This window comes from Oncorhynchus masou, chromosome 20, assembly GCF_036934945.1.
Source record: "Oncorhynchus masou masou isolate Uvic2021 chromosome 20, UVic_Omas_1.1, whole genome shotgun sequence".
In the NCBI taxonomy this organism is placed as follows: domain Eukaryota; kingdom Metazoa; phylum Chordata; class Actinopteri; order Salmoniformes; family Salmonidae; genus Oncorhynchus; species Oncorhynchus masou.
Genome location: NC_088231.1, coordinates 3,494,943 through 3,507,005, shown reverse-complemented (window position 1 = coordinate 3,507,005; position 12,063 = coordinate 3,494,943). Strand labels below are relative to the sequence as shown.

Here is a 12,063-nt window from a genome sequence, read left to right as displayed (position 1 = left end):
GGACAAGGAGGTATGGCTGAGTCAAAAAGGAATCCTGACTTAAAGAAGTGGTGATTAAGGAGCTCAGCCATGTTCTTCTTGTCAGTAACATCTACATTATCAACATTAAGGGACATGGGCAGTTGTGAGGAGGAGGATTTATTCGCTACTTCTTTAACTTTCCCAGAACTTCTTGAGGTTAGACCCACAGAGAGAGAACTGCGCCTTAAAGTAACTAACTTTGGCCTTCCGGATAATGCACTTATTTCTCATTTGCTTGAACGAGAGCCAGGTGAGTTGGTCTTGTAAACTAAGACTCTTTCTGCAGATTAGTTTGTCTTAAAACTAAGAAGGCTCTTTCTGAAGGGGATTTGGTCTTAAAAACTAAAAAGACTCATTCTGCTGGTGAGTGTCACGCCCTGACCTTAGAGAGCCTTGTTATGCCTCTATTTTGGTTTGGTCAGGGTGTGATTCAGGTGGGCATTCTATGTTCTGATTTCTATGTCTTCTATTTCTTTGTGTTTGGCCGAGTATGGTTCTCAATCAGGGACAGCTGTCTATTGTTGTCTCTGATTGGGAATCATACTTAGGCAGCCTTTTTTACCTGTTGTGATTGTGGGAAGTTCTTTGTTAGGGGCACTATGGCCCTTATAAGCGTCACGGTCATTTTGTTAATTCTTGTTTTGTTAGTGACATTTTATTCTAAATAAAAGAAAATGTACGCACACAACGCTGCACCTTGGTGTCAATCCGACGATGGCCGTGACAGTGAGTTGGTGTTATAAACTAAGAAGACTCTTTTTGTAGATGAGTTGGTCTTATAAACTAAGACTCCTTATGCAGGTGAGTTGGTCTTATAAACTAAGAAGCTCTGAGAGATCCGTTATCTGCAATAACAACTAGAACAGACAACCACAGATCTGCTGGTAATTTGTAGGAATTATAACTATTACCAACAGTGGACAAACAGGCCCATGATCCCAGTCAGTCGAACAACACATCAAGAATTATGAAGGGTCTCTTCCCTGTGTTTATAAAATGTGTTTCAAGTTTTTCTTTGCATTGTGTGTGTGTGTGTGTGAGAGAGAGAGAGAGAAAGATTGTGCGTGTATTAGGTTGACCTCCTGGTCCGTTCTTTGGAGAAGTGTCTTCTACCTCTTTGTCTTGGTGCTGGTCTCATGGTCCCTCGGTGTCTGCACTGCCGTAGATGTCCACAATCATCTCCCCAGCTTCACTTCTGTCAAACTTGACCCTCTGGGTCACATCTGGGACATGTTCTTTTCCTTTAAACATATTCATCTGATTCCTGAGTACGTAGTGTAGACTTACCAGACCTGGGATGAAATACTGTATGACAATATGAGAATGGCTTGCCAAGGAGAACTTCCAAATGGACAAATTTGAGGTAAAAAGGAGTTGGATCAGTCAATAACCAGACAGATTGATTTCTTATTGCTCACTTTAATACATTGTACAGGATGCGAACAGGTGACTGACATTTCAACATAAAGCTGACATCTTCCTCAGAGTGACCTGACCATTGCACACAAATCTTATTTATAGCCTTGCGGCCCATTGAGACACAACAATGTAAAATAATTCTAATGATAATATGTTCTAAGGTAAACTGCAAATTATAGCACAAAATAATAAGATAAACAGTGTGTCTTGTTAATCAATAGGCCATGTCAAAATGTATATTTGGGTGTCTGTGAATCCGGAGACGACGAAACCTAAAAAATGAATCAAGTGTCTGAGTACTGCCAGAATGACTCTCTATATGAACATAATTTAAAATACTTCTGTTGCAACAGACAATTCCCAGTACCCACCTGGCTCTGAAGGCAGGCTAAAGCAAACGCTCAAAGCTTTTGAACGATTTCAAGTTGTATTTGAACCCAGGTCTCACACTTATCTGATGTGCACCTATCAGGAGTCGACTGTACTGACTTGACAATCTCATACTGGTCCCTTCTGTCTGTTCTAATGCAGCTGTTTACTTTCAGTGATGTGTCTCAATCATTGTCTGTGTCTGATGTGTCCATTTAACCACTGAAGACAGGAAGCTACTAATGCATCCCAGGAAGTAAATGGGAAAGTGATTCATATGTTCAGAATGAAACAAACATAAATGAGTAAGTATGGAGACAGAATGAGAGAGGGAGAGTCATAGAGAGAGATAGACGGGGAGATGGTGGATGGGTAGTTGTTACAGTAGGTTTTTGTTACACAACTCACAAATCCAGATACGTTTTTGTGCACAATTTATATCATTCCATGTCTTTTCAGGCTGGTCTTGTCCATTTTGTAGTACAACACAGTCCTCCCCCGGAAAGGTTGAAACACTTCGTCCATTATTAGGCTGGTTGATCATCCAGTAACTATGTTAACAACACAGAGAACCAGACAGTCACACTGTCAGTAAAACATCATCCTAAATAAAAGACATAATGCCTGTGTTTCTTCAGCTTTAAAGCCACACGCTGTCTGATGTGGGCCACCAAAAAAAAGTAAAAAACATACACTGCTCAAAAAAATATAGGGAACACTAAAATAACACATCCTAGATCTGAATGGATGAAATATTCTTACTAAATACTTTTTTCTTTACATAGTTGAATGTGCTGACAACAAAATCACACAAAAATTATAAATGAGGTCTAGCATTGTCTTGCATTAGGAGGAACCCAGTTCCAACTGCACCAGCATATGTTCTCACAAGGTGTCTGTGGATCTCATCTCGGTACCTAATGGCAGTCAGGCTACCTCTGGCGAGCACATAGAGGGCTGTGCGGCCCCCCAAAGAAATGCCACCCCACACCATGACTGATCCACCGCTAAACCGGTCATGCTGGAGGATTTTGCAGGCAGCAGAATGTTTTCCACTGCATCTCCAGACTCTGTCACGTCTGTCACATGTGCTCAGTGTGAACCTGCTTTCATCTGTGAAGAGCACAGGCCGCCAGTGGCGCATTTGCCAATCTTGGTGTTCTCTGGAAATGCCTAACGTCCTGCACGGTGTTGGGCTGTAAGCACAACACCCACCTGTGGACGTCCGGCCCTCATACCACCCTCATGGAGTCTGTTTCTGACCATTTGACCAGAAACATGCACATTTGTGGCCTGCTGGAGGTCATTTTGCAGGACTCTGGCAGTGCTCCTCCTGCTCCTCCTTGCACAAAGGCAGAGGTAGCGGTCTTGCTGCTGGGTTGTTGCCCTCCTACGGCCTCCTCCTCGTCTCCTGATGTACTGGCCTGTCTCCTGGTAGCGCCTCCATGCTCTGGACACTACGCTGACAGACACAGCAAACCTTCTTGCCACAGCTCGCATTGATGTGCCATCCTGGATGAGCTGCACTACCTGAGCCACTTGTGTGGGTTGTAGACTCCATCTCATGCTACCACTTGAGTGAAAGCATTCAAAAGTGAACAAAACATCAGCCAGGAAGCATAGGACTGAGAAGTGGTCTGTGGTCACCACCTGCAGAACCACTCCTTTATTGGGGGTGACTTCCTAATTGCCTATAATTTCCACCTGTTGTCTATTCCATTTGCACAACAGCATGTGAAATGTATTGTCAATCAGTGTTGCTTCCTAAGTGGACAGTTTGATTTCACATAAGTGTGATTGACTTGGAGTTACATTGTGTTGTTTAAGTGTTCCCTTTATTTTTATTTTTTTTGAGCAGTGTATATATTCCTTTTTTTTGTTTCTTTAAGAAGATAATGCTTGGTTTCTATAGAGCTCATTGAATGATATCTATGAAGGGAAAAATGTGTTTTCATGAAGATGATCTGAAGCAATACCATTTGTTTTCAATGTCTCCATATCACAACTGGATGGTCAAATCTCTCACCTTGTTATCAGTGGTGTGCCGTCAACCCATTTCCAGGACCCCTCAGTCTCATTGTCAGTCAAACCGATCCAGAATCTCTTGTTGAGGGCAAAGAGAAATCTCTGTTGTTGAGAAAGATAAATGAACACTGATCAAAAGATGTTTATCATGTCTCTCTCTCTCTCTGTGTATTTATCAATCTCCCCCCACTCTCTCACATGTTTCTCTCTGCTGTTTACGATCACCAGGTCTGCTCCTTTCTCCATACAGTCCTGTCTGCTCTCACTCCAGGTTTTTCTCTCAGAAGAGACGAAGTACCAACAGGATTCAAACTTGTTCCAGCCTTCAGAACAGGTTAGTTAAAACATTCATTGGCATCTCATTATTTTGCACACATTAATGAAAGAATACAAACAACATTTTAGTTCGCGTTCAGGGCCGTAACCAGGGTTTTGAGTTTTAGTCAATTCGTAAAACAGCGGGATTAATTGTATTGAAACTTTCCAAAAAGTACTGCATTGCAATATAATACTCAGGTTGTTGTATCTGGTCTGTTGTTGGCCTAGAAAAGTTACTCACTAAATAAGACTATATCTACAGGACTGCCAGTGAATTACAGTAATTACAATTTAGCTATACTTACATTGAACAGACTGGCCTATGATCCAAGCCAGTAGGAGAACACACAGCAGCCCCAGACACACTGCAACAGCTAGGAAGGGTCTCTTCCCTGTGCTATTAGGCTCTATATACACATAAAAAGATGTGTGTGTAAAGTGTGTGTGTGTGTGTGTGTGTGTGTTTGTGTGTGTGTGTGTGTGTGTGTGTTACCTGTGTGCTGGTCTCCCGGTCCATTAGTTGAAGTGTGTTCTACATCTTCTGTCTTGGTGCTGGTCTCGTGGTCTCTCAGGGTGTCTGCACTGACGTAGATGTCCACAATCCTCTCCTTCATCTCACCTCTGTCAAACTTGACTTTCTTGGTCATGTCTGGCGTCTGTCTCTGTGTTCCTGTCTGTCTCTGTGTTCGTGTCTGTCTCTGCTTCTCTGTATCGCCTGTGTGTCTGTCTTTATCTGTGTGAAGATGTAACCCCCAGGGAGGTATAAAACAAATGACACGGGTAGTTGTGGCTACAGCTTCTCCTTTGCATATTTGTATTTGTCTCCTGAGTAGTGAGTTTACACATTAGTCTACTGTACTGACTTCATGTTGTGCTTGACGATGTGTGAAACATAACTACTAGTGCACAGGATGCCACATTGTCAGGAAATAGGTAGGAAGGTATTAGTTTTTCTCGTTTGCTAAGACACTTAATGAAACTGGGGTACACTTGAGTGCCATCATAACTTAAATGAGCACAACAATATACTGTTTTGCAAAACAGTAAGTCAATGCTTTCACAAACTATGCAAATGCTAAACACATTTTTGCAAAACAGTAAACACAACTCTCTACAAAAAAAAGGCAGGTGTCAGTTGAGTAAATCATGTCAAACAAAATCCAAGCATTTGGTCACAGCTGATACAACTGACTAGCATGATTGTGAACTACGTCTGCACGCGTGCAAATCTTTGCACAATTGTTCAATCAGGCCTTATTCATGAGTAAAATAGGTCACCTCTGAGTTGCTGTTTTGTAAGAATGGACCAAGTAAGAGGTAGAGGGCAAAGGGCAAAGGAGAGGTAGAGAGGCCCCTAGAGGAAAGTTCAGCTCTCAGTTCAAATGGAAGAAGGTCAAATAAAGCCTTCTGTTTCTAGATATTCATGCGCTTGAGTGACATTCTTTCTGCGTTGGTCATCTTTGGTCAAATTATTTTAGAAAAGAATACAACCCGTGTTGTGATAATATGTTTAGTTGTCTTTATGGTGCATACTATAATGATTTGATTTATAGTATCAACAGATGACCATATTGATAGATGTAGAAAGAAAAAAGGTTTAATTACATAACAAGTTGCACAGTATGTTTTGATGGAGGTCATTGATTGTGTGTCATGTATTTCATGTCTTGAGAGTCTTAATGCATTCTGCAAATGAAATGTGTCATTTTGTTTGGACAAATGTGCTCAAGCAACCAATAAACTGTAATACAAGTTTGCATACTGGTGTGCGTGTGAGAGAGTGTGTGTGTGAGAGTGCCTGTATGTGTGTCTGTGAGAGAGAAGTTTTGTCAGTATTTAACATGGATTTGATTGTATGACTTAATTTGCCTTTTTTTCTATTACACCAGTGCCTCTGGCTTCCTGTTAAGGTTAGGGCTGATTTCAAGTGTTTACTGTTATTAACCTACAAAGCATTACATGGACTTGCTCCTATCTATCCCTCTGATTTGGTCCTGCCGTAAATACCTACAAGTACGCTACATTCACAAGACGCAGGCCTCCTTATTTTACCTGGAATTTCTAAGCAAAGAGCTGGAGGCAGGGCTTTCTCCTAAAGAGCTCAATTTTTATGGAATGGTCTGCCTATCCATGCGAGAGACGCAGACTCGGTCTCGACATCTAAGTCGTTACAGAAGACTCATCTCTTCAGTAGGTCCTAAGATTGAATGTAGTCTGGCCCCGGGGTGGGAAGGTGAACAGCAAGACATTGGAGTGACGAACCACCCTTGCTGTCTCTGCCTGGTTGGCTCCCCTCTCTCCACTGAGATTCACTGCCTCTGACCCTATTACGTGGGCTGAGTTACTGGCTTACTAGTGCTTTTCCATGCCGTCCCTAGGAGGGGTAGCATCACGTCTCCTTTTTTGTTATACTTGACTTGAGTGGGTTGAGTCAGCCAATTTTGCAGGAGGAGATCTTCATGGGCTATACTCAGCCTGGTCTCAGGGTAGTAAGTTGGTGGTCTGTTGATACCCCTCTAGTGGTGTGGGGGCTGTGCTTTGGCAAAGTGGGTGGGGTTATATTCTGCCTGGTTGGGATATTGTTGGACGGGGCATAAGTCTCCTACGACCTCCCCCTGTCTCAGCCTCCAGTATCTACCATCTCTGCAATGGTCAATGTGCCAGGGGGCTAGGGTCAGTCTCTCATGTAATTCTCCTGTCTTCTCTGGTGTCCTGTGATCTAAAGTATGCCCCCTCTAATTCTCCCATCTCTCTCCCCTCCCGGAGGACCTGAGCCCTAAGACCATGCCTCAGGACTACCGGGCCTGATGACTCCTGGCTGTCTCTGTCCCCAGTCCACCTGGTCATGCTGCTGATCCAATTTCTGGTGTTTTGCCTGTGGCGATGGAACACTGATCAGATGTGCTACCTTGTCCCGGACCTGCTGTTTTCAACTATCTCTATCCCTCTCCCTCTCTACCGCACCTGCTGTCTCGTACTCTGAATGCTCGACTATAAAAAGCCAACGGACATTTACTCCTGAGGTGCTGACTTGTTGCATTGTGATTATTATTTGACCCTGCTGGTCATCTATGACCGCCTTGAAGAACGATCTGGTCTTAGTGTCCATGTATAATCTCCACCCGGCACAGCCAGAAGAGGACTGGCCACCCCTCAGAGCCTGGTTCCTCTCTAGGTTTCTTCCTAGGTTCCTGCCTTTTCTAGGGAGTTTTTCCTAGCCACCGTTCTTATACATCACTAACTATAACATTTTCCGACAAGACAGAACTGCCAAAGGGGGCAGAGTTAGCCTGCAGAGTTCTGTCATGCTATCCAGGTCTGTGCCCTAACAATTCGAGCTTCTACTTTTAAAAATCCACCATTCCAGAAACAAGTCTCTCACCGTGGCCACTTCTTATAGACCCCGCAGCCCCCAGCTGTACCCTGGACACCATATGTGAATTGATCGCCCCCCTCATCTATCTTCAGAGTTCATACTATTAGGTGACCTAAACTGGGACTCACACAAATTATCAAGGAAGCTACCAGGTACAACCCTAAATCCGCAACCATGGGCACCCTCTTAGATATCATCCTGACCAACTTGCCCTCTACCGCAACTTCTGCTGTCTTCAACCCAGATCTCAGCAATCACTGCCTCATTGCCTGTGTGTAATGTGTCTGCGGTCAAATGACCACCCCTCATTACTGTCAAGTGCTCCCTAAAACACATCAGCGAGCAGGCCTTTCTAATTAACCTGGCCTGCGTATCCTGGAAAGGTACTGACCTCATCCCGTCAGTAGAGGATGCCTGGTTGCTCTTCAAAAATGCCTTCCTCTCCATCTTAAATAAGCATGCCCAATTCAAAAAAATGTAGAACAAAGAACAGACATAGCCCTTGGTTCATCCCAGACTTGACTGCCCTTGACCAGCACAAACATCCTGTGGCATTCTGCATTAGCATCGAATAGCCCCTGTGAAATGCAGCTTTTCTGGGAAGTCAGGAACAAATATACATAGTCAGTCAGTTAACCTCTTGAAACTCTAGGGGCGCAATTTCATTTTTGGATGAAAAACTTTCCCGTTTTAAACAAGATATTTTGTCACAAAAAGATGCTCGACTATGCATATAATTGGTAGCTTTGGAAAGAAAACACTCTGACGTTTCCAGAACTGCAAAGATATTTTCTGTGCGTGCCCTAGAACGTGAGCTTCAGGCAAAACCAAGATGAGACGGCATCCAGGAAATGAGCAGGATTTTTGAGGCTCTGTTTTCCATTGTCTCCTTATATGGCTGTAAATGCGAGAGGAGTAAGTCTGCCCTTTCTGTCGTTTCCCCAAGGTGTCTGCAGCATTGTGACATATTTGTAGGCATATCATTGGAAGATTAACCATAAGAGACCACATTTACCAGGTGTCCGCCTGGTGTCCTGCACCGAAATTGGTGCGCAAAAGTCAGCTGCAAGTATTTTTCCACAGAATTCAGAGAAGAATGCAGGCTTCCACGAACGATATATCAATGAAGAGATATGTGAAAAAACACCTTGAGGATTGATTCCAAACAACGTTTGCCATGTTTCGGTCGATATTATGGAGTTAATTCGGAAAACGTTTGACGTTGTAGGTGACTGAATTTTCGGTTCGTTTCGGTAGCCAAATGTGATGTACAAAACGGAGCGATTTCTCCTACACACAGAAGCTTTCAGGAAAAACTGCGCATTTGGTATGTAACTGAGAGTCTCCTCATTGAAAACATCCGAAGCTTTTCAAAGGTAAATGATTTTATTTATTTGGTTATCTGGTTTTTGTGAAAATGTTGCGTGCTAAATGCTACTCAAAATGCTAAGCTAGCTTAGCATACTCTTACACAAATAAGTCAATTGCTATGGTTCAAAAGCATATTTTGAAAATCTGAGATGACAGTGTTGTTAAGAAAAGGCTAAGCTTGAGAGCAGGCGCATTATTTTCATTTTATTTGCGATTTTCAGAAATCGTTAACGTTGCGTTATGCTAATGAGCCTGAGGCTTTAGTCACGATCCCGGATCCGGGATGGGGAGTTTCAAGAGGTTTTAAGGAAGCTAAGGCTAGCTTTTTCATACAGAGATTTGCTTCCTGTCACGATCATCCCACTCTTCAAAGGGGGAGACACTCTAGACCCAAACTGTTACAGACTTATATCCATCCTGCCCTGTCTTTCAAAAAAAAAAATCAAAAGCCAAGTTAATAAACAGATCACAGACAATTGCGAATCCCACCATACCTCCTCCACTATACAGTCTGGTTTCTGAGCTGCTCATGGGTGCACCTCAGCCACGCTCAAGGTCCTAAAGGATATCATAAAATATCGACAAAAGACAGTACTGTGCAGCTGTCTTCATCAACCTGGCCAAGGCTTTCGACTCTGTCAATCACCAGGATTCTTATCAGCAGACTCCATAGCCTTGGCTTCTCAAATGACTGCCTCGCCTGGTTCATCAACTACTTCTCTGATAGAGTTCAGTGTGTCAAATCGGAGGGCCTGTTGTCCGTACCTCTGGCAGTCTCTATGGGGGTGTCACAGGGTTAAATTCTCAGGCCAACACTTTTCTCTGTTTATATCAATGATGTCGTTCTTGCTGTTGGTGATACTCTGATCTGCCTCTACACAGACGACACCATTCTGTATACATCTGGCCCTTTGGAAACTGTGCTAACAAACCTTCAAATGAGCTTCAACACCATACAACACCACTTCCGTGGCCTCCAACTACTTGTAGATGCGAGTAAAACTAAGTGCATGCTCTTCAACCGATTGCTGCCCGCACCCTCCCGCCCGACTAGCATCACTACTCTGGACAGTTCTTGACCTAGAATATGTGGACAGCTACAAATACCTAGGTGTCTGGGTAGACCGTAAACTCTCCTTCCAGACTCACATTAAGCATCTCCAATACAAAATTTAATCTAGAATCGGCTTCTTATTTCGCAACAAAGCCTCCTTCACTCATGCCGTCAAACATAGTCAGTTTTACGAGGTTATCCTACCGATCCTTGACTTCAGCAATATCATTTACAAAATAGCCCCCAACACTCTACTCATCAAACTGGATGCAGTCTATCACAGTGCCATCTGTTTTATCACCAAAGCCCCATATACTACCCACCACTGCGACCTGTATGCTCTCGTTGGCTGGCCCTCACTACATATCCGTCGCCAAACCCACTGGCTCCAGGTAATCTATAAGTCTCTGATAGGTAACGCCACACCTTAGCTCACTGGTCACCATAGCATCACTCACCTGTAGCATGCGCTCCAGCAGGTATATTGCACTGGTCATCCCCAAAGTCAACACCTCCTTTGGCCGCCTTTCCATCCAGTTCTCTGCTACCAACGACTGGAACGAATTGCATAAATCTCTGATACTGGAGTTTTATTTCTCCCTCTCTAACTTTAAGCATCAGCTGTCAGAGCAGCTTACCGATCACTGCACCTGTACACAGCCAATCTGTAAATAGCCCACCCGACTACCTCATCCCCATATTATTACTTACTCTTTTGCTCTTTTGTTTCTGTATAAACAACTTGTGACATCTGCTGATGTAAAGAGGGCTTTATGAATACATTTCGTTTTTATTTGAGAAAAGAGAGAAAGAGAGACAAAATTTAGGAAGTTGCGTGCACTGTTGTGTGCTGTATGTGTTGTCATGGTTTTGGTAAACCATTTTCTTACAAATTGAGGGACTATTGTCCTCACATGACAGGTCATTCCCAGCCTCAGAGGATGCAATGTTTCTGTGTTCATCTTAGCACTGTCTTCATTCTCAGAAGGGCCAACATTATCAGGGTTAGGCCAATACCATACCGAGAGGTTTAAAACAGTCAGATGTCGTGGTTTAAACATCATACTCCCCAATAATATCCAGACATTTCTCTTCTTAAAACCCATCAATGAGAATAATCTTGTAGAGATAAAAGTTGAATGAAAATGAATGTGAAAACTTATTGTCGAAGTAATTACTGTTTCTTTCTCTGTGGTCAGTGGTATGCCATTCACACTTTCGCAAGTCCCCTTGGTAAACGGATTCAGTCAGACCGATCTTAGCCCTAAAGAAAATATGTGTCAATTATTGGCACACCTGTTTTTAACACTGCAAAACTCCCCTTGCGAGGATAACGGCACTGAGCCTTTTTCTAAAATGTTTTAATAGATTGGGAGGGATATTAGACCATTCCTCCATACAGAATCTTTACAGATGCTTGATGTCCTTCATTTGCATGTCTGGGGCGGCAGGGTAGCCTAGTGGTTAGAGCGTTGGACTAGTAACCAGAAGGTTGCAAGTTCAAACCCCCGAGCTGACAAGATACAAATCTGTTGTTCTGCCCCTGAACAGGCAGTTAACCCACTGTTCCTAGGGTGTCATTGAAAATAAGAATTTGTTCTTAACTGACTTGCCTAGTTAAATAAAGGTAAAATAAAAAATGGTCTGCCCTCTTCAATACAAACCACAGGTTTTCAATGGGGTTCAAGTCCAGAGACTAAAATGGCCCTTGCAACATGTTGATTTTGTCAATTAAGCATTTCTTTGTGGATTTGACGTGTGCCAATTGCCTCTGCCTTATGTCTGTCTATGTATTTGTGTTTGCCTCTGAGTTTGTCTCTGTCTGTGTGACTATCTGCACTCCTAGGGAAGTGTCAACAGAGGAAGATGACAAAATATTTGAAATGGGTAGTTGTGGCTATGGCAATTTCTTCACCATTCCATATTTCTATTTGGTTCCTGATTTAGTGAGTGTGAACTTATCAAGAGTCTGCTGTAATGGAAGAAGTTGTGTGCACTGCGGTCTGCTGTATGTGTTGGTGAACCATTTTCTCACAAACCCAATGACCATTGTCCTCACATGACAAGTCATTCCCAGCCTCAGAGGATGCAATGTTTCTGCATTCACCTC

General features: G+C 43.1%; 1 protein-coding gene across 2 annotated transcripts; it reads right to left on the bottom strand.

The window, feature by feature from the left end:
* Window positions 1–1,755: 1,755 nt before the first annotated feature.
* Window positions 1,756–10,672, bottom strand: LOC135506695 (C-type lectin domain family 4 member E-like). 2 transcript variants are annotated; one of them, XM_064926020.1, is made up of 6 exons: window positions 10,412–10,669; window positions 4,646–4,885; window positions 4,458–4,559; window positions 4,033–4,157; window positions 3,836–3,936; window positions 1,756–2,360 (listed from the first exon to the last, which is right to left on the bottom strand). In XM_064926020.1, the coding sequence occupies exons 1-6, from the start codon at window positions 10,569–10,571 to the stop codon at window positions 2,189–2,191; spliced, it is 900 nt and encodes a 299-aa protein (XP_064782092.1). In that variant the 5' UTR covers window positions 10,572–10,669; the 3' UTR covers window positions 1,756–2,188. The 2 variants fall into 2 exon arrangements, with proteins under 2 accessions (XP_064782092.1, XP_064782093.1); XM_064926021.1 differs by lacking the exon at window positions 4,458–4,559 and having other exon boundaries at window positions 10,412–10,672.
* Between the last annotated feature and the right edge of the window lie 1,391 nt (window positions 10,673–12,063).

Coding starts and splice junctions, on each gene's coding strand:
- LOC135506695 (XM_064926020.1), bottom strand. CDS start 10,571: ATGCTTAAAGTTAGAGAGGGAGAAATAAAACTCCAGTATCAGAGATTT. Junction 4,560..4,645: donor ACCGGGAGACCAGCACACAG/GTAACACACACA, acceptor ATGTGTATATAG/AGCCTAATAGCACAGGGAAG. Junction 4,158..4,457: donor CATAGGCCAGTCTGTTCAAT/GTAAGTATAGCT, acceptor CCTGTTCTGAAG/GCTGGAACAAGTTTGAATCC.